A 25,269-nucleotide genomic window follows, 5' to 3' on the forward strand; every position below is an offset into this window, starting at 1 on the left:
GATTGAGGCCTTTAGATATTTTTTGAAACAGATTCTGAGTATCAAACACACCTTTATTCAAGTGGAAGTACAAAAGCACATTCCTAAACCAAATGCATACATGTGATTTTTACATATTCTGCTATTTAGGGATTAATCTGTTTCATAATCACCAGAAGTGACCATTGGTCTCTGTACATAAGGGCATACACATTCATAAACAATGGAAAAAAAACATGCATTTTTCATTTGCTTTTACATTTAAATCAATTCATTTAGATCTCTACTTTGCCCTGATAAGATCCTATGCTTGCTGATGGCTAAGAGGCAAAATACGGTGGTAGAACGATCTTAGAGCTTAGCCATAAGAGGATTACAGAATAAGCAGTAAATTGTTATATATTTGTTGAGAATCCCTAGTGAATATTATAACATCTGAACTATGAAGGCCTCACTTGCTGGAATGACAATAAGAATTTTAAGTTAACACCTGTCTTATTCACAAAATATTATGAAACTTAAGATGGAAAAATATAATAAAATGCTTTGACAACATCTAAAGAATCATGAATTCTTGGCTAGGTGTTTACAGTGACCCTGAACTCTGGACATCCTGACATCTGTGATCACTTTTATCAATCAAAAAACCAAGTTCTTTTATATGGCCTGTAGACTCTTGTAAAATACAGAAAATGCGATGACGAATAAACAATTATACACAAAGCCCCCACACTTCAAATACTGTCCTGGATTGATGGGGGGGGGGGCGCAAAAATCCAAACAAATAAAGAAGCAATCATAGTAGTTAAAATTTTACCAGGAAGACCTGCCACTCTCTTAAAATACTCTCTCCAGAGAGATTACAGAAGAACAGCAGTATCTTTTTTGAAAAGCTGCATTCCCTTATGAAGTTCTCTGACTTTTCTGTGTATGTTCTTTATATTTTGCCCTATCAAAAGCAGACCTGAGCATTTTGCTGTCCTTCAACAGGAAGTATATAAAATAATTCTAAACTCTGACATGCAGAACAGGCGCTGAATGAATGTAGTTAGACCATCAGGAGTCTTGTTGGCTCCCTGACGTCCTTATCTCTTTTAGAGGGCTGTGGGATGCAGACAAGACAGCTATTGGGTGGGGTGTCATTTGAAAATGTTTAGCTGCCTGCCGCAAACGCAGTAGAGATGGAATCCTTCAAACTCATGGATGGACAGGATGTGGAAATCCAATTCTTTTTAAAGGTAGATGCTTCACTTTAGGAAAGAAGACACCAGAACACGAACATCAAGTAGGGATGGCAAACCTGCTGGTGAGAAGCTTAAAACTAGAAAACCATCATTTGAAGGTACTAAGAAAATGGAGAAATTAACAGGAATCCAAGTGTTGTGGCTGGAAAGCAACAGGAAAGTAGGATGCTCAGAAAACAGCAGACCTAAGAGTCTGTTTTGGAGAGAACTTGGGCTGAGAACAGCAGAAAAATCTAAATGAGCTACTTTCCAGAAGTTAATTATGTTTTTACATGGGTGTATTAACAATATCTTAGAGAAGCTGTAACAGGAACCAAATTTCAGGAAAAATAAAAATGTTCATAGGCCATATTTTAAAAAATAGTTTAAATGAGCTCCATAAATAAAGTTTATATACCTACCTACACCACCTATTAAATAAAAGAATACCATGAGGAAACAGCATTGCATTCACCAAATCACTCCTCAGACTATCTTCTTCTGCAATGAAAAAATCAGGGCTAACAATTTTATATAAAAATTTCTCTCCAGTATTTTGATGTTGAGTAAAGCCTGAAATGTAGAGGTACATTTTTTCCATTTGCATTGTATCAGATTCTGGTCTGGTGTGGAGATTCTAATGATGAAAAAGACTTGAACTCCCACTGAAAGATTTGTCACCTTTGCTACACTTGAATGGCTTCTCCTGGGCACGGATTCTTTGACGTTGAATAAGGGGTGGAATATGACTGAATCCTCCCATGCGCATACATGCTTATTACATTCACAGGCTTTCTGCATGGAATGAATTTGATGCTGAACAAGGTAGTTTCTTTGACTGAAGGCTATTTCACATTTATTACAGTGATGGAATTTTATTCCAGTAAGAATTCTCCAATGGTGACTAAGGTATGAAAATAGCATGAAGCATTTACCACATTCAATGTATTCATAGATTTTCTCATTGGTATGGGTTCGCAAATGTCGATGAAGTTTAACACTGACAAATAGTTTTCCTACATTCATCACATTCAGAGAGTTTCTCTCTGGTGTAGATTCTCTGATGCTGAATAAGGTTGAGCTATGACTGAAGGCTTCACCACCTTCAGTACATATATAATTTCTCCCTGGTGTGAACTCTCAGATGTTGAATGAGGCCTGAATTTGACTAAACGTCTCCCCACGTTCGTCACATTCATAAGGTTTCTCTTTGGTATGAATTCTTTGATGTTGACCAAGGTGTGCTGTCTGACTGAGGTTCTTTTCCCATGCATCACAGTCAAAGGCTTTTTCTCTGGTGAGGACTTCTTGCTGAAGAACAAGATCTGAGCTATGATTGAAACTTTCCTCATAATCATTACACTCATAGGACTTCTCTTTCCCATGAACTTTGTGATGCTGAATAAGGCATGACGTTTGACCAAAAGCTTTTCCACAGTCATTACATTCATGTGGTTTCTCTCCTGTGTGAATTCTTTGATGCTGAATAAGATGGGAATTCAATCTGAAGTCCTTTCCACATTCATTACACGTATAGGGCTTTTCTCTGAGATGAATTCCTTGATGTTTCATAAAGGTCAACCCACAATCATTGTATTCATAGGCTTTCTCTTCACAGTGGACTTTCTGATGTTCGGCAAGGTGTGAGGTATGATGGAAGTCACTGCCACATACAGTACACTTACAGGGCATCTCTCTGTGAATCTTCTGATGTTGAGTAAGATGTACACTGCGACTGAAAACCCTTTCACAATTACTACATTTGTAAGACTTTGCTCTAGTGTGAATCCTCTTATGTGGAGTTATGTCTGAGCTCTGACTACAGGATTTATCAGATGCTTCACAGGATTTATCAGATGCTTCACATTTATAGGGTTTTTCTCTAGTGTGTATTCTTTTATGTCGACTAAGACTTGAACTCTGACTGAAAGATTTTTCACATTCTTTACATTTGTAGGGTTTCTCTCTAGTATGAATTCTCTGATGTCTAGAAAGGGCAGAGCTCTGATGGAAGACTTTCTCACATGCATCACATTTATAGGATTTCTCTGTGGCAGGAATGCTGTCACATTTACTAAGGTGGGAGAGATCCATTAAGCTTTCCTTATATTCACTACTCTGAACATCCTGTATGAGATTTATTTGTTCTTGTTTACCAGCAGCTGAATTCTGGTTCACACCCATGTCATACTTATCAGTATCATCAATATTCTGTATTCTAAGAACTCTCTGATCTGTATCAAGGGTAGAGTCCGGACTGAAGCTTTTTTCAGGTTCATTACATTCACTGTCACTGGTGAAGGCTTTCTTGCTGATTGTTATCTGCCTAAACTCTCTCTCCAGGAAGAGAAATTTCCTTAGGATTTCCTGAAGCCTTTCTAATCTGTCCTCAGGTTTAGACACTTCTCTAGTCCCAGGAACTTGGGCAATATCCTTTTTGAGTCTTCCTACTCTCACTTTGTATGAATGTACTTCTTCCAAAATTTCCTGCTTAGGAATCAACAGCTTGTTCTCTTCTCTCGTCTCTCCATCTGATTCAATATATAAATAGAAAATGCAAATGTAATCTGTACCCTGTGCTTAGGGGGAAAAAAAAAAAACCTCAGAGAGGAGAAAACTAATCTAGAATCTACTAAAATGAGAGTTTATTTACTCTGAAGCACACGCACAAAATCTCGACAGCAGATGCAAGGGCATGAATAGGAGCAGTGAGGTAATATACAAATGGTTCAGGGTGTGGTAGAAACAGAGGATGTTTTTGGCAAAGAAGATAACCAATTAAGGTGTTTCAAAGCAGGTAATAGGGAAGTAGTTCAAAAGAATTATAGATAAGCAACTTGAACAGGGACCCAGTACAACTTGTGGATAAGGGATAAAGTAAATGCAAAGAATTCATCAAAACTGAAGGGAAAAGGAAGGAGCTCGCCATCTAGTATATAGACCGAGCTCTTCATTCTGACTGCCAAAGCAGCTACAATTTGGCTCAACAACTTGACTCTACTTCCCTACTAATTCCATCTGATTGATTCTACCTTACTCACCTGAGCAGTCATCTCTTAAGACTTCTCTATTCTTAGTTTCCAGATCAAAGACCTGTAGATCTTGTTCCCGCTGGGAGATCCCATCAGGCTTGGAAATTGGAAATCCTGCTCACAGAGAAGGAAATGGGATGTGGAGATTTATCCCCAGACACTACACAAAGACACTTTTTCTCTTAACTAACAGTTAATGGAGAGAGAAAGTAAATTCTTAGAAGACATTAGGGAAGGCCTGGAGAGTAAGAAGGGCAAAGATCTTCTACAGGGAGCTCCTACTTGTGCTCCAGGAAGAGCTGTGTTACGGGGCAAGTTGATGACTTTGGGAGAAGTATTCATTTAAACATTACTCAGACAAGGGAATTGGTGCATGAGTGTGTACCTGTCTTCACAGAAGTGATCATTTTCACTCTTCAGCTGTTGCCTATAGATCAATCTTTGTATTAGACCTGGTCTACAAGTACTAGACCAGGTCAAAAGGGAAGTCATCAAAATATAACTTCGCTGGACTGGAGGAAGGTGAATACTCAAGCACCTGTTGTGTGGTGAGCTAAACTGCAGCAACAGAATCAGGGAGGACTGATTTTCCAAGAACCAATCTCAAGAAACTTCACCAATCTCAATTCGCTTCAGTGAACATGAGGAAACAAAAATAACACATTCTTACCCATTAGGAGCTTACACTCTTGTTTATTCAACAAACATCTACGGGGTGCCTCCCATATGGAAACTATGTAGAGACAGATATAAACAACTAACTATAATACGATAGAGAGAGCCAAGTTCAATGAAAGTGCACCTTCACATAAAAATGGTCTTTCTTGGCTTACATAATGGACTGCTAGAATCTAATCTCTTTTAAAGCAAAAGCAAGAAGCAGTCTGATCCTGAGGGGGGCAGAACTATTATAGTATCAAAGGGGAAGTTTTTATACGTCTTCAGACCAGAAATCTTCTAGTAGCACACATACAAGGGCTAGCTCAAGCCCGTCAACTCCAAAAGCCTTTTCCTCCACTTACTGAATGTCTACACAATTTATTATTTGTTCCTCTTATCCTGACATGTCACTATATAATGGAGTTTATAGATTTTTATTTAACTGGCTTCAGGAATTATCATCCCTACTTCATTTATAAACTCTTACTAGCAGGGACCATGTATCTTATATCTTGTACTTCTTTTAATTTATTTACTTAAGAGCTACTTAATGAGTGCCAATTTTGTGTCCTAGCGTCAACATATAACACATAACCAGTTTATTAAAGGGCACTAGGCCTGTAAAATATGACAAACCAACAGCTGTCCTCTTGGGATTCCATGTGAGAACCTATGAACAGGAAGATACAGAACAGATAAAAGAAAGGCATTTACTGTGTTCCTGAATTCCTGCTGGGCATTAATAGTCTATTCCCCTCCTTTGGACGCTTATTTAGTTGAGGTCCTCCATATCAAATGAAATAGTTTTCAAGTTTAAAAAAAAAAAAGCATGGCATGAAGCAGCAAATATTCTGCTCAGAATTCTGATAACAGAATCTGTAACTTTTAGCTCAGATATCAAAGTGTTTCTAAGTATTTGATAACTGAAGCAAATGTTGCTTATTTATTCTGTATCTATACCCACATCACCTATACACAACAAAAAAGACCATCTCCATGTGGAAAGAAGGGTTTGATTTTAGATTGTGTTTAAGTTAATGCAGTCAGGAATAAGAGAAAATGTCTAGTAGGCAGTTAGAGATAAAATACTACAGTTCTGGGGGCACCTGGGTGGCTCAGTCGGTTAAGCGTCTGCCTTCGTCTCAGGTCATGATCCCGGGGTCCTGGGATCGAGTCCTACATCAGACTCCTTGCTCAGTGGGGAGCCTGCTTCTCCCTCTGCCCACCATTCCCCCTGCTTGTGCTCTCTTTGACAAATAAATAAATCTTTAAAAAAAAAAAAAAGACTAGTTTTGATGAGAGAACAGGGTTCAAAATATAGACTTAAAAGCCATCTATATCATCAGTACCATTAAAATATTAAGCTAAGGTTTACTGCACATTTGGTAGGTGCAAAGTACCACACCAAGAACTTTACAAATTTTCACTAATTTAATACTCATCATAACTTTATGAAGTAGAAACTACCGCTGTACCCATTTTACAAATAAGAAAACTAAGACTGACAGTTTAAATAACTCGCCCAAGTTCACAATAACTAGCAAAGCCAGGGCTCAAACCCAGTCTTTCAGAACCTGGCTTTCACATAATCTGCTAGTAAAAAATAATGATTGTGTTGAAATCTGTCCCTTCCTCCAACATATGTACAGAAAGACAACAGGAGATCAACATACCGACAATGGAGTAAAAGGTGAAAATAAATAAAAAAGAACAGAGAAGGGAGCCTGGGTGGCTCAGTTGGTTAAGCGTCTGCCTTCAGGTCAGGTCATGATCCTGGAGTCCTGAGATTGAGCCCCACCTCGGATTCCCTGCTCAGTGGGGAGTCTGTTTCTCCCTCTGTTCCCCCCCCCACCAACTCCGCTCGTGTTCTCTCTCGGAAAAAAAAAAAAAAGAACAGAGAAATAGTGATTATAGAGTAATACATGGATAGCCAGGATCCAACATATTTGGAGTCATGGATGTTCTAGTTAAAAGCAAACTAAAAGATCACTTAAGTGTCAAAGAAATGAAAGCCTCTTTAAAATAAAAATCCAAACTCTCACTGTGTTGGGCTCCATGCTGAGTGTGGAGCCTACTTAAAAAATTAAAAAAAAAAAAAATTTTTTTTTTAATCTGATCTATAGCTCTTATCACCTGCAGTCCTTTCCAAAAAAGCATTTAAGTAACTACCATGAGCCAGGTACTTACACTCACAACATAATTTAATCTAATTTAATCCTTGGCATAAACCCAGAAAAGGCAGACATTATTTTTCATGTTTTATAGTTGAAGAAAATAAGTATCAGTTTAAATAATCTGCTCAATGTAGACAGTTGGTAAAATGAACCCAAGTCTGATTCCCCAGTTTATATTCTTTCTAGTCTAACATTCTAAGGGTCACAGGAAGCATTAAGGCAGGTTTTCTTGCCATTGGCCTGAATGCCTTTTTCCTAAATTTTATTTATTTATTTATTTATTTATTTATTTATTTATTTATTTATTTATTTATTTTTTAAAGATTTTATTTATTTATTTGACAGAGACAGAGATACCGAGAGCAGGAACACAAGCAGGGGGAGTGGGAGAGAGAGAAACAGGCCTCCCGCCGGGCAGGGAGCCGGATGTGGGACTCGATCCCAGGACCCTGGGATCATGACCTGAGCCAAAGGCAGACGCTTAACGACTGAGCCACCCAGGCGCCCCTTTCCTAAATTTTAAAGTCAGAACTCTGTGCTTTCAAAATATGCATTTGCAATTAATTTTTCCTATCTAAAATTATTTAATCTTTTATTAAAACCTTTTAATTTATTTTATTATTTTTTTTAAGATTTTATTTATTTGACAGAGAGATAACGAGAGCAGGAACACAAGCAGGGGGAATGAAAGAGGGAGAAGCAGGCTTCCTGCTGAGCAGGGAGCCCAACACGGGGCTTGATTCCAGGACCCTGGGATCATGACCTGAGCCGAAGGCAGATGCTTAACAACTGAGCCACCCAGGCGCCCCAAAACCTTTTAATTTTTTAAATTTAAACCTTGACAGTTCTCCAATTAGCTTTATTATTTATTTAAAATAATTTTATTTATTTAAAATTCACCTCATTATTTGTTTTTTTGCTTATACCAGTTATGCTAAGATTTTAGCCACCTGGAAGCTTTATGCCCTTCTTCTTGGTCCTTAATAGACAAAAGAAAGCTCTCCTTAGTAATATTGTTCTTATGTAGATACCTATTTTTTTTTTTTTTTTATTTGAGAGAGATAGTGAGAGAGAGCAGAGCAGGAGGGAGGGGCAGAGAGAGAAGCAGGCTTCCTACTGCGCAGGGAGCATGACACAGGGCTCGATCCTATGACCCTGGAATCATGACCTGAGCCAAAAACAGCTGTTTAACCGACTGAGCCACCCAGGTGCCCCTAGATACCTATTTTAATGGACTGTATTCCTACACAATTTTATTTCTTCTTGAACGCATGTTCCTTCTGCTCCCAAACTGTACAACCTAATGCCCATCTGTCCAATTTTTCATGGCTTTTTCTGATTGTCATCAGAGTATAAAGCCGTAAGAATATAAAACAACCACATGTGAGGTCCCTGGGTGGCACAGTTGGTTGAGCATCTGACTCAGTTTTGTCTCAGATTGTGATCTCAGGGTGGTGACCTTAGGGTCGTGAGATCAAGCCCATGTCGGGCTCTGCACTCAGCACGGAGGCCGCTTGGGACCTTCTCTCCCTCTGCTCCTCCCCACCACTCTCTCTCTCTAAAGAATTAGATGGATAAATCTTTAAAAAACAAAAACAAAAGCTCAAAACACCATATGTGGTTGGACTAATTGTCCTAAGGGGCAAAACAATGAAAAAGAACATGAGCTTCAGATTCAGATCTGAGTCCTATGCCTAGTTCTGACCCTGAGTGGATCACTTAACTTTTGAGCCTGTTTCCTCAGGTATAAAATAAAGTAACATTTGCTCACAGGGTTATGGCAAGTACTAAATGAGATATGTATAGTACCTCGTAACACACTGGCTCCTCAAAAAATAGTAAATAGCCATGGTAGTAAAAGACATTCTATACAAAATAATTTTTGTCCTCATGACATCAATTTCAAAAACCAAAGGGTATGTGCCAAACATTTCCTGATTTATCAACTTACTTAACAACCAGAATTCCGATAGACATGTTTCTAATGATGTCATCTAATAGGACACCTGCCACACTGACCCTGTATAAAATGCAATCCAGACCACTTTCCTGGTCTTAATCTCCGGCACTAAGCCAGATAACTTCCCTTTGGGTATGACCCTCCAGCCAGTAATTCACTCGCTGTCAACAGAACATGCTTCTTTTTAGATATGTTAATGAAAAATATGACTTTTTACTTACTTTTTTATTCTTTTATTCAGCTGTTCATACTCTGTATGTTTACTACTATATAGTAAAAGCACTTACCCAAAGGAACAAAGTTTTGATGTCTGTGACAACTGAGCTACTGCTGTGGGGAAAAGATGTGAACTTGATAGTGGGGCTGCTAAGTTCATATTTTACAACACCAAACATTAAGCTAATTAGGTGTATAAGCTTACATTTCAGGTGGAGTCTGCTGAGCCCACAAATATGAGAATGATTTCCTGAGAACTGTAAAAAATAATTAACTAAAAATGCTGCTGACGTGGTCACAAAAACAAGGTGAACAGGAGGGTCTGTTGTATGCATCTGTAGCCAGTATGTGTGCGTGTGCATGAGTGTCCTGTACTTGTGCAGAGATGACACAGGAAATGGGATAAAATTCAGTCTCATGGCACGCTGTGCTACTAGGCTGACTCAAGTGCTAAGAAGTTTGTTTACTCCAAAAAGTAGACAGGTTAACTGTTGGAAATTATGTAATTATTAGATAAAATTAACAGCAGTTTACAATTACATCACTTTACAGTTTACAAAGTTGTTAAATATACATTCAATTTGATACCCTGAAATAAAGAAATTAAACTCTTGCCCTCCCATTTCCCATCCATCAAGGACAGAGCTAAGGAACACTTGATCAGGAAAAGTCATTTAAATGCATCAATCTGTATAGCACCACAAAGAATAAAGGGGACAAAGTCAGGGCCTTGGAGGGGGCCATGGGGACTTAAAGGAGAAGACTAGAGTGTTAAACATGAGGAAAGCCCAGGGGTCACAGAAAAGTCAGACAACAGAAGGGGCTGGTCATATTCACTACAGAAAAGAGAGGTGCACAGCATATGTTCCACATTCTAAAATAACATGAAAAGATCATAACTGAGGAGCTGGAGTTGAACTTTGTGGTTTGTCAGAACACAAGTAGATGACCACCAACCGTGGCTTATGAATGAACTCAGAACTCAGGTTCAAAATTCATCTGGCTGCAATGGAGGGCCTCCTTGGCCCTTCCGAAATTTAACAAAGGTCATCTGAGGAGCTGCAATTTTACACAGTGGTGGCATCCTGAGAGCATCAATCAAGTGTAATATCTTACAATCGTGGAAAAGGAGTTTCCGAGCGGGGACGAGCAATATCGATGGGAAGCCGATACTTGGGCCATCTCTTGGAGATTCCTGCTGAAAGAACTGCAAGTGTTTCTCCAGAGAAAGCACTTGCCTGGGTATGACTCAGGGCCGGGCAGGAATTCACACTATGAATCCGGGTGGTAGGAAGACGGAGAAGTATGCCTACAAAGATCAAAGAGCCAGGAATGGGAAACACACTAAAAACCTTCCCAGTGGGCAGGCTGCCTCCCCACAGGTAAAAAGCCTTCTTTAATCCTGAGCATAATCAAGGAGACAAAGGAACACCCTGGATGCCACCAGCATAGGCAAAGCCAAAAAAAAAAGAGAAAAAAAAAGTGTGATTAAATACATACATACAAAAGATTAAAAACAAAACAAAAAAAAGCAGAAGTAGAGACTGGCAAAAGAAAGAGGAGAAGGAGCAATGCTCACATCAAGGGGGCTGCCAACAGCCCCGTTGATGCTGCTCTAGAGCACTACCGGGTGCCTAATCCCGGCAGCCCGCTGTACCACCCAAACAACAAAGGAGAGACTCGGTTTAAAGCTGAAACTTCTGCTGCTCTGGGTGAGGTTACTTAGGACTACCATCTGGATGACTCACTGAAATAGACTTGCAGTGAGTCATGTCTTTAAATGAAGCCTCTCGAACTCTGCCTCTTGGAGATGAATTTAGGAATGTTAAGAGGTGAGGGATCATTCAACAAGGATTTCAGCCTATCTTTAAAAAAAGGATTTCTTCTTCCAAGAAAAATGGAAAACTTTCAGATACAGGGGCACTGAATTACCAGGAAGGAACTGTCTGGTTGTGGATTGGGAGGCTCTAAAGTCCCTCTCATAAAAAAGGAAAAGATAGAGAAGGTGAGAACTTAGGCAAAGCACAAGCAAGTTTCCCTTTTCTAACAGGAAACAGATGCCCCACGAAAGCAGGAATCGTTAATTAAAGATAAGGAGTAAAATGTCTCCTCTTGAACTCACCCTCCCCCCAAGAAAACCCACTCCCAGAGGAAATGACCTTGAAGATGGAGGATTCAGAGGTTCTAAGACCTGGAATCTGAACCAATCTCTGCTTTCTCAGAGACCTCGCACCTCCTCAGAAACAAGGAAGTAAAGAAATCCTAATACGTAAACTGAATAATAAGAAAGTCCTTACCCAGTGAGACCACGTTCCCATAATTCTCTAACATCACTTCTCTGTAGAGATCCCTCTGAACAGGGTCCAGGCATCCCCATTCCTCTCGAGTAAGGTGCACAGCCACATCCTCGAATGTCACAAACTCCTGAAATAACACAGCCTGGCTGCTCTGGGGAATGAGGCCACTATAGCATCGTGGCCAGAAAAAAGGAGATGACACAGAGAGGGTGTCGAGGGTGTCCAGTGTGTAGCAGCTGGGGAGGAGGGAAAACAGACTAGAAACTAGGGAATAAGTTCCATAACCTTTAACATCTAATAAACGCCCATCACAGCACCAGGGATAAAGAAGGAACAGTGTTTACTGGTGGAGGTGGGGAAATGGGAAGGTGGTTTCTGTGAAGTCCAGGTCTCTGAAGAGGATCAATTCCCAAACTGGGGTCTGCTATTGAAAAAAATTCGCGGCAGGGTTTACGGATGGGATGAGGGAAGGGCCACACTCGATCAGTAGCAACAGTCCCTGAGGAAAAACAGAGGGTTCCTCAGCTCACCTGATACCTGGCTGTCAGGAGCGTAGCTGCCTGGTCTCCTGGGCTTCCCTCATGGGGAAGAGCAGGCACCTGGGGAACAGGTGGAGCTGAGGGAGGAGAGAGGAGCCAAGAGTGAGAGCAACCCTTCCCCAGGGCTCCCTGACAGAAGAGGGAGTCAGTGGGACCCTTCTTCACATCAACATTCTAGTAAAACCAATGAACGTTTATCAGGTACTGAGTGCATCTACTCTGCTCCTTCTCAGCATCAGCATGCCCTCTTTACCCATGTTTAGACCCGTGATTCAGGATTTTCTTATAAAATCTCGTATTTCACTTTGTTCTCATGACAGGACATTCCTCTAACAGGAGGGTAAGCACTACACCTGTTTTGCAGATGGGCAAAGCAAAGCATAAAGACTTGCAGTGACTTGTCCAGGGCAATGACTATTTGGTTGACTTCTGATGCTTTTCCAGACACTGTTCTGTAAATCTCAGTAAGCCTTCATGTGAAAGGGCACTGTCTCTGCAACCATTGTGTAAGGCTCCCAAGAATAAGGAATGGTCATCTGTTTCCTCACAACCTTTTCCACACTCCCACAACACCCCACAGCACTCTACACACCATGGCACTCAACTGGTGTTGCTGACACATAAGTTATTTCAGGCACTGCAGTTGGCCACAGCAATTTAAAACAAGGTTCTTACAAAACAAAAAAAGTACAAGACATGTCAACCTATCTATACGATACATAAAGATGTTACTGCTGAGTCAATATGTGATATGTATACGCTCGTACAGGCGTTGTGCTCGACCAAGGAACTAAATGGTTGCTTTTTTGGCCAAAATTAGATTAGTCACAAACACTGCAGCTGCAACAGAACGGCAGGTGGCAGAGCTCGCAAAGTCATCAAGGAGGGAAGACACTAAGTGAAGGGAACAGGGGGAGAGAAGGGCCCTAAATCTAAGAGGAAGTAAGAGCGAGGCAAGGATTGTGAGATGCAGCAAAAGCAGCGTATCTTAGAAATTGTTCTGGATGTGAAACCAGGATAAAGTGAAGGTTGTATGAATGAAAAGAAGCCAAAGCAGAGTGAATGACCACCACTCTGCCTATTAAAGAAAGATGGGCTGTCCTTAACAGAGAGCCCAAGACCAGGACTGAACTGAGTCACATCTGACCCTCCCTTCCAGACCTCCCCTAGGGGCCATCTTCTTATCGACGTTCCCGGCCTCTCTCATACCAGGCCCAGGAGCCCCACTGCACCCCCGTTCTCTTGGATTTAAGTGCTCCCTTGGCCTTACCCCCACTGAGCTCCTGTTCCATGTCGGTGTCCTGCACGAACGGAGGCTCTGGGGACAGACCCTCAGACAGGCTCTCCAAAGACTGAAACTGGACAGCTGGTGATCCTGCTGCTTCCTGGGCGGATAGTTCCTCCATCCCTGTTCTGGAGGACAAGGACCATCACTGCCGGGTGAGATTGCGAGAATTTATTGCACTAAGTTAAGCCAGCCCATTATTTTACGTCCTCAGGACTTAGCAAAGTATCTTACACGCTGCAGGTACTCGATAAAAACAGTTAATAATAACCAACCGCCTTAATAAAACAACAGAAAGAAAAATGGAAATTATTCAGTTTCAAATATTTAAGAACCAAATCATATGGTCCAAGTGTGCAGCTTTAAACTCCACTAATTCAGAATTCGTGGTATTTCAAGAAAAACAAAAATCAAGAAAGCACAACTTAAAGATTTCTGAGGAAAGTTTAAAATATTTGAAATGTATAGGGGCGCCTGGGGGGCTGAGTCGTTAAGCGTCTGCCTTCAGCTCAGGTCATGATCCCAGGGTCCTGGGATTGAGCCCCGCATCGAGCCCCGCATCGGGCTCCCCGCTCCACGGGAAGCCTGCTTCTCCCTCTCCCACTCCCCCTGCTCGTGTTCCCTCTCTCGCTGTGTCTCTCTCTGTCACATAAATAAATAAAATCTTAAAAAAATATATTTGAAATATACAGACTTCTTTCAAGGGTCAAGTTTGTACCCAGAGAAACATGCTAGTTATGATTACTTTTTTTTTTTTTTTTTAAGGCAGGCTCCCGAGGAATTACTTGGCAAACACTCTGCCCACTTTGAATTCCTAAACAGGCTTGCCTAATGACAAAATTCCCACCTGGTGGGGGGAGAGGGTGGGGGTCAGACCCTTCACCAACGCAGACGAGGTGGGCAGGCCGCTTCCCACGGCCCTGACAGTGACCCAGGGAAGAGCTGAGACTCAAACAGGTTTGGCTCGTGTCCTTCAAACCCAAGGACGCCACAGGGCTCCGTCCCGTTTCCACAGCCCCAGAAACGGCCCTGGCGCCCTGCCCTCGGAAGGCCTCGCCCGGCGCTGCCCTCCTCCCACTTCCCTGTTAGGTGAACACGCGCTCCCCGAAGAGCAAGGCGGGCCACAGAGACCCAGCTCGCACCAGGGCACGGTCACCGGGCCCCGGCGGCGAGGCCCTCAGCCCGCCGGGCGTCAGGGTGAACCCTGACTGAGGAGAAACAGGCCCTCGCACCCCGGCCCCTGAGCGCTCCTGGGGACGAAATCGCCGTCGGCCGGAACCGGGCGCCTCCCCCTCCTTCCCGGGAGCCTAAACTAACGGCGACGCCCGCCGCGACCCCAGAACGGCTGCCAGGCACTCACCCGAGCGGAGGAGCAGGCCCAGCGGCCGTCCCGTCGCGGACACCCTCGCTCTAGGAGCAGCCCCCGGGTTTCCGGGGTCGCTCTAGCCCGCTCGGAGGCCGGCGCTTCTCAGTGGCACTTCCGGAGGCGGAGTCCGACGGCCGTGGGCAAAAGGCAGGCCCCGGATGAGGGTCCCGGGTGAGGGCCCCGTACCGCGAGGGTCTCGTGCTTGTTTTTTTTTATTTTTCCGTGTACTTCTCTGGGTCTGACCTCCCTCGGTGCTGACCCCTCTGGCACCCTCTGTAGCCAGTATACCGGTAATGACCGCGACAGCCCCGGATTCGGGAAAGCGGCCCCGCTGGCCCTTCCGTGGTTCCAGCCAACCCTCGAACCCCCGCTGGGTGGTGGCCAGCCCACGTGGTGCGTGTCGGGGTGAGGAGGCGTGGCGGACCTCAGGGTCCCACTTCCTTAAGTCAGCGGGGGGTGGGGGGGGGGAACAGCACAGGGGTGCAAAGTACACTGTTTTTTTAAAATTTATTTATTTTAGGGCGCATGGGTGGCTCGGTCGGTTGGGCATCTGCCTTCGGCTCAGGTCATGATCCCAGCATCCTGGGATCGAGTCCCGCATCGGGCTCCCTGCTCTGTGGGGAGCCTGCTTCTCCCTCTCCTCCCCATTTGTGCTCTCTCTCACTATCTCTTTCTCTCTCTCTCTCAAATAAATAAAATCTAAAAAAAAAATTTTTTTTTAAATAAAAAAAGATTTATTTATTTGAGAGAGAGAGAGATGGGGGGCGTAGGGGCAGAGGGAGAGAGAGAGAATCTCAAGCAGGCTCTGCACTGAGCAGAGTCTCCTGCTGTGGGGCTCGATCCCATGACCCTGACATCAGACCTGAGTTGAAACCAAGAGCCCCTCCCTTAACTGTGCCACCCCAGGCACCCCCAAAACACATTGATTAAAGCGAGGGTGGAAGGCGTTTGGGTGGTAGGAGGACCACAGAAAATCGTGGGATCAGAAACCATTAATGTTTTGGAGGAAGGGACAGGGCATTGAGGAAGTTGGAGTTGGTCAGAGAAATTGATCGTGGAAGACAGCTGCGTTCCTGGTGGAAAGACTGGACTCTACAGAAACGGATAGGTAAAGCAGGGAGCCTGAAGACAGGCGCTAGAACAGAAGCCCTGAGGGCATTGTGACCTCCCAGATCCTTCCAGAATGGGATGTCTAGTGGTGGAACTGGATTTGCAAGGGGCTTTCGATATTAGTCCTTTAAGTTTACAAATCAAGTATGATCCTTTAATGACATTTAACATTTCAAATTAAATATAAGAAAAATCAGAAGTATAGTATTCTACATGCTTTTTCAAATTCCATCAGCCTCTCAGAGATTCTAATATGCCTTCCCTTTCTTTCCTTCTTGAGTGTCATTGATCTAATGCAACTTTCTACTATGACACAATCTCTAGTCTACAGTATCGACACAATGGAGTCAGCATCACAGAAGATGCACTGCTTAGTCAGTTGCTTGCTGTACAGCTCCAGTTAGAACCTTTTTCTTGTGTTGAACAAAAATATACCCCCTGGTGATGTTTGTTGTTCCTGTTGAGATCCCTGGGACAGTAGATGGCACATTACTTCCTCCTCTTCATTAATAGCTCTTCTAATATTCTAGGATCGCTCTGAGTTTGGGGTTTTTTCCTGAGTTGCCATTTCCCCACAAGTCGTACCGATTAGACTGCTGCATTTCTGCAGCAGAGGTGAGCAAACTGCGGCAGTGGTGCATTTGTGTCTTAAGTTTTAGCTGACTCAGGCAGTTTGCTCCAGTCAGAGTACCTTAGGAGCACTCATTTAAGAGTCCACTTCTCGGGGCGCCTATGTGGCTCAGTCAGTTGAGCATCCGACTCTTGGTTTCAGCTCTGGTCATGATCTTGGGGTTGTGGGCTCCAACTCTGCACGTTGAAGAGTCTGCTTGTCCCTCTCCCTCTGCTCCTCCCTCCGTGCTCTCTCTTCTCTCTCTTTAAATAAACAAAATCTTTTTTTTAAGATTTTATTTATTTATTTGAGAGAGAGAATGAGAGAGAGAGACAGAGAGCACATGAGAGGGGGGAGGGTCAGAGGGAGAAGCAGACTCCCCGCCGAGCAGGGAGCCCGATGCGGGACTCGATCCTGGGACTCCAGGATCATGACCTGAGCCGAAGGCAGTCGCTCAACCAACTGAGCCACCCAGGCGCCCCTAAATAAATAAAATCTTAAAAAAAAAAATAAAACTTCTCTTCAGTAGGCATCAATCCCTAACAAAAAGTAGTTAGAAACTAATTTTGCTTTTGAGCAAAATTTTCAACAGTTCTTCAGATGACATAGGTGGCAACAGTTAGCCAACTCATAAAGTTTGTCATTTTTATCTTATACTCTATTGCTTCAAAGAAAAAAATATATGAACAACTATTCCTAAGGGATTGAGGACTTCCTTCGTCTTTCCCATATGCCCACCATTGCACTAGGCATGGATAGTTACAAAAGAAAGAAAATATTACACCAGAATTGACACAGGCTCTAAACAAGGGTTTGTTTTCCCTGACTGCTTTATCTCCACCGGCACCATCATCTGAGGGTTTATAGGATGCCTTATCCATTAGACATACCTTAAATCAAGGAACCCACTTTATGGTCAAGGAGGTCTGACAATGAACTTGTAACTGCAGAATTCACGGTGCTTACTCATCACCCAGAAGCAGCTATCCGATAGAACTGTGGAATGGCAGGGGCACCTGGGTGGCTTAATTGGTTAGGTCTACCTTTGGCTCATGTCATGATCCCAGGGTTCTGGGATCGAGCCCCGTGTCGGGCTCCCTGCTCAGTGGGGAGCCTGCTTCTCTCTCTCCCTCTGCAGGTCCCCCTGCTGTGCTCTCCTGCTCTCTCTCTGTCAAATAAATAAATAAAATCTTAAAACAACAACAACAACAACAACTGTGGAATGGCATATTGAAGACTCAGCTCAATTACAACCTGCAAAGTTGGGGAGCTGTCCTCTAGTATACAGTATTTGCACTGATACTCATTGAACCGATAACATATATATGATATTTTGTCTCCAGTAGAAAGACTAAGTGGGTACAGGAACCAAGGGGTTGAAACAGGAGCAGCCCCTATTACTATCATACGCAGTAACTCACTTGTGGAATTTGTGCTTCTTATCTCCAAGCCCAGAGTCTTCTGGGTTGTGGTTCTGATTTGCAGGAAGAACATTTCTTCTAGGAGCTACATTAAATGTTCCAGTGAACTGGAAAGTGAGAATATCACCAGGCCACTTCAGGTTCCTTGTGCCGGTAGATCAACAGGCAAAGAATGGAGTTATAAAGGCCCCCCACAGTCTCTGCCACACACGCTACATAAATACAAAAACATACCGGCCATCTGCATTCAATAACCTACCTTCCTGAACCTTTTAGGCACTTTAGTTTAGGAATGAAGGGGGGCGGGTGGTAGGGATGAAAAGGAGAGGGCAGGGTTTAGACAAGAAAAACAACGCATAACAATGTAATGGCTCTTGGAGATGACTTGGAACACTGGAAGGAAATTTGAGGAAGTATGTAGAGGAAGAAGTTCTGGGACTACAAGGTCTTCAAGGAGGACCATAGTTTAGTGAGTCAGCCAGTGATTAAGAAGGAAAGATCTACTCAAGTGGTTTATTGAGTCAATGGGGAAGTAGAAAGAAAACAGCGACAACCACAGCAAGGTCAAACCTCACAGGGGATGGGATATTATTTAGGGCTTGGAGGGTTACTCAGACTATCACCTGGTCATTGGTTGCCTCTGTAGCATGTGGCTCTAACTCTGGTGGGCTTTCCATTGTGCTCAGACTTGTCTTGGAATTTCGAGTGTGTGTGTGTCAGTCTTTCAAGGTCTTGGTTATGGTTTTATAAAAGGTGAGGTTTCTTGATCTTCTCCTCAAGTAATGGTAAAAGCCGTAACTACTGTGCTAACATTTTGACAGCAAAATTGGACTTACTGTAGTAATTACATTATTATGAGGCCGAAAACTCCCTGGTAACTTTCGCCAAGCTCAGAATCTCACCACTATCTAGTACTAAAGAAGTTTATTGCCCATAGAAGAAATTTTTGAAAATACTGCCCATTCAAATGGCAGTACGTAATCAGGGTCCCTAGAGCAGCCGCCACTTGGGTTTTGTGAAACCATTCATTCTTGCCTTTGATATTCCTCAGTCTGCATTTTTGTTACGGTTCCTCTTACACAGACACAGCATCACTAGTGTTGTTTGATAAGAACTAGAATTCTTATGATTACTGCCATGAATAAACGTGTAAGTATTTGAGCGGGATGGTATCAAAGGAAACTTAAGCCTCCTTTTCCGAGGCGGGAAAAGCTGAGCTGAGGTGAGAGATCCCCAAAGCCAGACTGGCGACTGGAGAACAAGGCTGCAGTCCTCCCGCGTTCCTAGAGAGAACCTCGAAGGGCAGCCCGGCCCCGAAAGGCTGGTGTTGACGCACTTCCGGCTTCTGTGAGCCGGACAGACGTGCGCGCGCACTGAGGGTAGTGGCGAGCGAAGGACTGCGTGCTGCTTTTCGGCCGTCCCAGTCACCTCCCTTTTCTGTCCCAGCACCCCCAGACTTCTCCAGGGTTCACGGTGAGACGTGGGTCCGGCTAGGGAGGATGGGCGGGAAAGAGGTGGATGTGGAGAGCCGAGTTCCGCGACTTCCCTCGCCACGACAGCCCCCGACGGGAGGAGGAGGGTCCACGTTCCCGTCCTGCATCCCAGCCTCGGCCGGAGGACGCGCGGTCTCCCGGCGGAGAACAGCCCCGGATCCAAGCGGAGAGGGAACGGCGTTTTGTTTTCCGGCTAGGATGAGGTGCCTCTGGGACCGGGAAGAGGCAGTCCACTGCGTGCCCCGCCTAGGCTCTCTTGTCCTCGGTTTTCACCCCGGGGGTAGCGGACAAAAGGACCCTGGGCTAATGTCTGTGTTACCCAGTTGTCCGCGTTTGCTTTCCTTCTGGTGAGGGCTTTTTTACCTGAGTTCTTAAGGACCCAAAAATGTAAAATGAGGAAGACCCACCAAGCTCCACGGGCTTTTTTTTTTTTTTTTTTTTTTTTAAGGGGACAAGTTTGCTAAGCCTCATGAATGTTTGCAGATCATGTGCTCACCCCCCAAGCCCATCACCAATAATGGTGGTGATTAGTGTTCAAAAACTAGGGAATAAAGTGATTTTGGACGCAGTAGGAAAAGATTACATACACTTCACTCTTTTCTTTGCAGTTTCTGAACTTTCTGACTTTTAAATGTCTGATTTCAGACATCAGGTGGATTTTTCAGTTGTGCAAGGTAATTGTGCTTGACCTCAAGCGGTGAGTGGTGAAGGGGATTTGTGAGGATGCAGTGGAAAGTGTGTTGGGCTAATAGGAGGCCATTTCCAGTGCGCTCTCTGCCACTGATTAGCAGGATGATTTTGGATGGAACATCACCGGGTCTCAATTTTGTCCTAAGTAAAATTAACTAGATTATCTCAAAGGGTCCTTCCAACTTGGAAATTCATTGATAAGTGAATTTAACTGAAAAATCCACCTGGGCCAAACCTAATGTCCCATCTCCATTTCCTGCAGTGCCACCAGAAAGATACTTCTGTTATTGAAAGTGGCAAAGGACCAAACAAACACGAAAACACAACACAGATCAGTGCTGAAGAGATTGTATGCAATTAATCAATCAGTTGCAGAGAATTCATTGAAAGCATACCAATGAAATCTATTTGCTGGAGAAGTAGGTTGGTTACACAGTGCAGTGGGAGATAAGTAACTTACCCATGGACACATAATTTATTTCTGTACTTTAAATCTGTGCTATTATAATATTCCTCCCATCCTTATTCAGATGTTTTACAAATAACTTTATAGTTTAATTTATAAATGGCATGCCCTTCCAAATGTTGAAATACCAGACTTATAACAAATTTGTTGATCTTTCTAAAAATGGGCAGCAAATACTGACCTTGTATTCAAACCAGTGTTTTTTAAATGTCTATGAGTTGCAAGGAACTACATAAAAATGACTTACAGGAAACGATAAGAGCAAAAGCACAATGGAACAGTCTAGTTGAGATAAGGCATGAAACTATTACAAATGAAATTTCAGGGTAAAAGCCATAAAAATATTACATATATCAAACTAGGAATGGAAACAGTGAGTCTAAAGTTGAAAGAGGACTGGGTTCTGGGATCATTCAAGTAATATAAAGTAAAACCCTGTCTTTCTGCTGCCCTTGCCCAGAATATTAGCACCACCACTCCTTGCAGGCCTACAGGTCAGGGAGGAGTGACTGTGCCCCTGACCTCAGCCCTGTATCTTTTGAGTTTCACTTCCTCCGTGTCCCTTCATTTTGATTCATACTCCCACTATGAGGGAACATCTAGGAACATGTGATCGATTCCCCCTTCCCCACCTTTAAAACTTTGACCCAGATGTCAAAGACTGAGATGCCTTTTCCTTCATCTTAAAAGACCACAGACAGATGGGATTTTCAGAAGATCTATCACTAAACATGGAGAGAAATGAGCAAAGAAAATTTAATAGTTGTAAGGTGAAGTTCAGCAATACAAATGGTGACAGAATTTAAGTGCTGTGAGATGGGGACTGAAGCAGGGGGGCTATCAGGAAAGGTTAAGTGGGTTTCAGTATTTTTAAAATACAAATACAGGTTTTATTTTTTTTCCCTGTGCCCCAGTGGGTCATCCTGTACACCCTACTCAGATGGTCATTTTAAGAATGACTAGATCACTCTTTTATAGTGACTAGATTAACAGTGTGGCAGCACAGCTAGGACCTTGGACTTAAGACTTGGGTTTGAGTAGTGGATCTACTACACTGTAGTGTTAGACACATTATTTAATCTTTCTGAGCTTTTTATTTTTTTTTAAAGATTTTTTATTCATTCGAGACACAAGAGATACAGAGAGAGAGAGAGCATGAGCAGGGGGAGCAGCAGAGCGGGGGAGAAGCAGGTTCCCGGCTGAGCAGGGAGCCCGATGAGGGGCTCGATCCCAGGACCCCAGGATCATGCCTGAGCCGAAGGCAGATGCTTAACCATCTGAGCCATCCAGGTGCCTCTCTGAGCTTTTTAAAATCGGAGTAATCATGTACTGCATAAGGTTTCCAAGGGTATTAAATGAGCTATATACAAAAACATAATGTAATCAACTGAATCTGTCTGCACATAGATACCAAGACATTGGATTTAGTGAATTCTCTTCATGACTACTCACATGAGGTGTTAGCACTGCACTACAATGTTACTTTTTCATACTGCTATTAAATTTTTCTACTCTGCAGGATAGCAAAAACTGGTCTCCTAAAACATCTAGGACAAAAAGGACAGTCCTGCAGACAGACCCTGTTTGGATCAAGTGAGCCAGTTCTTTGAACCTGAACACTGCTGAGTCAAGGCATACTGCAGATTGGTCTCCCCAGGCCACCCAGGAGATGGAAGGCGTAGTGATCGTGAAAGTGGAGGAGGAAGATGAAGATGAGGAAGACCATTTCCAAAGGGAAAGAAACAGCACAGAATTATGCCCACCATTTCTTAGTCGGTCTACAACCATGAATGAGAGGGCCTTGTTATCATCATACTTGGTTGCGTATCGAGTAGCAAAAGAAAAAATGGCTCACACAGCTGCTGAAAAAATTATTCTTCCAGCGTGTATGGATATGGTACGGACAGTTTTTGATGATAAATCAGCTGATAAATTAAAAACCATACCCCTTAGTGACAATACGATATCTCGTCGAATCTGTACGATCGCAAAACATTTAGAGGCGATGCTTATTGCGCGGCTACAGTCTGGGATAGATTTTGCAATCCAACTTGACGAGAGCACCGATATTGCAAGTTGTCCAACTCTCCTGGTTTACATCAGGTATGTGTGGCAAGATGATTTTATAGAGGATCTGTTGTGTTGTTTAAGTTTAAATTCACACATAACTGGATTAGCTTTATTTACTGAATTAGAAAAGTGCATTGTTGGTCAATATAAATTAAACTGGAAAAATTGTAAAGGAATTTCAAGTGATGGAGCAGCAAATATGACTGGAAAACATAGCAGGGTTATTGAAAAACTGTTAGAAGTAACATGTAATAGGGCTCTTTGGAATCACTGTTTTATTCATCGAGAAGCTTTGGTGTCCAAGGAAATTCCACCAAGTCTAATGGATGTATTGAAAAATGCAGTGAAAATTGTTAATTTTATTAAAGGAAGCTCACTGAACAGTCGACTTCTTGAAATATTTTGTTCAGAGATTGGAGTTAACCATACCCACTTACTGTTTCATACAGAAGTTCGTTGGTTGTCTCAAGGAAAGGTACTGAGCAGAGTATATGAACTCAGGAATGAGATTTACATTGTTCTCATTGAAAAGCAATCTCATTTGGCAAATGTTTTTGAAGATGACATTTGGGTAACAAAACTGGCATATTTAAGTGATGTTTTTGGCATTCTTAATGAGTTAAATTTGAAAGTACAGGGGAAAAACGATGTATTTCAGTATCTTGAACATATTCTAGGATTCCAAAGGACATTATTGTTGTGGCAAGCAAGACTTAAAAGTAATCGCCCTAGCTACTATATGTTCCCAACTTTGTTGCAACACATTGAAGAGAACATTATAAATGAAGACTGCTTAAAAGAAATAAAATTAGAGATACTGATGCATCTCACTTCTTTGTCTCAAACCTTTCATCATTACTTTCCAGAAGAGAAATTTGAATCATTAAAGGAAAATATTTGGATAAAAGATCCATTTGTTTTTCAAACCCCAGAATCAATCCTTGAGTTAAACTTGGAGCCTGAAGAAGAGAATGAATTACTGCAGCTCAGTTCATCATTCACACTAAAGAATTATTACAAGACGTTAAGTCTATCAGCATTTTGGATTAAGATTAAAGATGAATTTCCATTGCTAAGTAGAAAGAGTATATTGTTGTTACTACCATTCACAACTACCTATTTGTGTGAACTAGGATTTTCAATCTTAACACGATTAAAAACAAAGAAAAGAAATAGGCTCAACAGTGCACCTGACATGCGTGTAGCCTTATCCTCCTGTGTTCCTGACTGGAATGAACTTATGAACAGGCAAGCACACCCCTCACATTAAATCCAATCTCCATGAAATTTTGGTTTTGTACTTTTTAAGGGCTTTTTTTTTTTAGTAGATTGTATTTAAATATTAATAAAATTATATTTTGAATTTACTGTGTTTCATTTTCCTATGTAGTATCATTTCAGGAAACTTGTTCCACTTACACGAATTGGATGTATGTGTATCCAGAATAATGATGTGAAAATACATTTCTGCATATTACTGTCAGTTTTGAAAAATAGTATTTTTTTTTTTTTAAGATTTTATTTATTTGACAGAGACACAGCGAGAGAAGGAACACAAGCAGGGGGAGTGGGAGAGGGAGAAGCAGGCTTCCCTCGGAGCAGGAAGCCCAATGCAGGGCTCGATCCCAGGACCCTGGGACCATGACCTGAGCCGAAGGCAGACGCTTAACAACTGAGCCACACAGGCACCCCAGAAAAATAGTACTCTTAATACGTAGTCTTATACTCAGATCTGTCCCCATCTTCACCGCTGCTGCCTTGCTTCTCCCTTTCAGGCAGAGCCCCACTCAGGTTCAATTTCTCACCATCTATGTACTTATGTGTTCTTCCTTTTTTCTTCTCATTCCAGGAAGTGAATCTTGATGCTAATCATGGTTTAACACCATCCTCACACTGGGTTTATTTAAGCATGGGCACGTGTTATAATTCTTGCTAATGAGATGCATATGTAGGACACTCTGTCAGGATATTTTTGTGAAGGGGTCCCTTGCTCTCAAAGGGACACGAGAGAAGGCAGTGATAGGGGCATAGTTTTTGAATCTCCCCAAGTCCCTCCCTAAAAACAGAGCAACCAGGATAGCCAAACGGAAACTCATGGATATCATCTACAGCAAAATCAGGTACTACCAACAGTTAAAAACTAACATGGTCTCAAGCCATTGTGTAAAAGGAAGCAGAAGAAACAAGCATCTGATAGATTTGAAAGCTGCAAAATAATCAAAAGGTACTCATGCAAGATTTCAGTGAGCTATATTGAGACCAGCAGTTTAAACCAGGAACAGCTTGCCCACTTCAGTAGAGTTTTAGGGATTGGTGATAAACTCTGGGAGCAGGATAGACCCTGTGAAATAGAATCCAAATTTACTGGGCGCCTGGGTGGCTCAGTCGTTAAGCGTCTGCCTTTGGCTCAGGTCATGATCTCAGGGTCCTGGAATCGAGCCCCACATCGGGCTCCCTGCTCCGTGGGAAGCCTGCTTCTCCCTCTCCCACTCCCCTGCTTGTGTTCCCTCTCTCGCTGTGGGTCTCTCTCTGTCAAATAAGTAAAATCTTAAAAAAAAAAAAAGAATCCAAATTGGCTAAGACAGGGACAGGAGAGACCAAGTCTTATCTCTGTGTCCTTGAGGATTGATTGCTTTGTTTGGTTTCCTCTGCCCACAATCAAGATCTTTTTGTCTCCT

At 42.6% G+C, this 25,269-nt stretch overlaps 2 protein-coding genes across 16 annotated transcripts; one reads left to right on the top strand and one right to left on the bottom strand.

The window, feature by feature from the left end:
• Nucleotides 1–32: 32 nt before the first annotated feature.
• Nucleotides 33–14,864, bottom strand: ZNF655 (zinc finger protein 655). 12 transcript variants are annotated; one of them, XR_008506142.2, is made up of 6 exons: nt 14,726–14,858; nt 13,351–13,513; nt 12,072–12,157; nt 11,542–11,668; nt 4,244–10,553; nt 33–1,279 (listed from the first exon to the last, which is right to left on the bottom strand). XR_008506142.2 is itself a non-coding variant. In XM_045875745.3 (6 exons), exons 2-6 carry the CDS (start codon nt 13,484–13,486, stop codon nt 2,343–2,345), a joined length of 1,845 nt encoding a protein of 614 aa, XP_045731701.1. In that variant the 5' UTR covers nt 13,487–13,493; nt 14,726–14,864; the 3' UTR covers nt 33–2,342. The 12 variants fall into 12 exon arrangements, 11 of the variants coding, with proteins under 11 accessions (XP_045731701.1, XP_045731700.1, XP_064449322.1 ...); XM_045875745.3 differs by having other exon boundaries at nt 33–3,733; nt 4,244–4,348; nt 13,351–13,493; nt 14,726–14,864; XM_045875744.3 differs by having other exon boundaries at nt 33–3,733; nt 4,244–4,348.
• A 122-nt stretch (nt 14,865–14,986) lies between these two features.
• Nucleotides 14,987–23,958, top strand: FAM200A (family with sequence similarity 200 member A). 4 transcript variants are annotated; one of them, XM_064593263.1, is made up of 3 exons: nt 16,888–19,345; nt 22,041–22,624; nt 23,458–23,594. In XM_064593263.1, the coding sequence occupies exons 2-3, from the start codon at nt 22,191–22,193 to the stop codon at nt 23,468–23,470; spliced, it is 447 nt and encodes a 148-aa protein (XP_064449333.1). In that variant the 5' UTR covers nt 16,888–19,345; nt 22,041–22,190; the 3' UTR covers nt 23,471–23,594. The 4 variants fall into 4 exon arrangements, with proteins under 4 accessions (XP_045731712.1, XP_064449332.1, XP_045731711.1 ...); XM_045875756.3 differs by lacking the exon at nt 16,888–19,345 and adding an exon at nt 14,987–15,124 and having other exon boundaries at nt 22,041–23,958; XM_064593262.1 differs by lacking the exon at nt 16,888–19,345 and adding an exon at nt 15,317–15,839 and having other exon boundaries at nt 22,041–23,958.
• Nucleotides 23,959–25,269: the final 1,311 nt, after the last annotated feature.

Source organism: Mirounga angustirostris, unplaced genomic scaffold (genome assembly GCF_029215605.1).
Source record: "Mirounga angustirostris isolate CCGP_5_RB_7025 unplaced genomic scaffold, mMirAng1.0.hap1 SCAF_5, whole genome shotgun sequence".
NCBI classification, from domain to species: Eukaryota; Metazoa; Chordata; class Mammalia; order Carnivora; family Phocidae; genus Mirounga; species Mirounga angustirostris.

Bases quoted from the DNA above. Each gene is read 5' to 3' on its own strand.
- ZNF655 (XM_045875745.3), bottom strand. From the start codon at position 13,486: ATGGAGGAACTATCCGCCCAGGAAGCAGCAGGATCACCAGCTGTCCAG. The intron at 12,158-13,350 runs GTAAGGCCAAGG...CTCCTCCCTCAG, and splicing joins GGAACAGGAGCTCAGTGGGG to CTCCACCTGTTCCCCAGGTG. The intron at 4,349-11,541 runs GTAAGGACTTTC...CTCTGTGAGCAG, and splicing joins TGGGAACGTGGTCTCACTGG to GATTTCCAATTTCCAAGCCT.
- FAM200A (XM_045875756.3), top strand. From the start codon at position 22,191: ATGGAAGGCGTAGTGATCGTGAAAGTGGAGGAGGAAGATGAAGATGAG.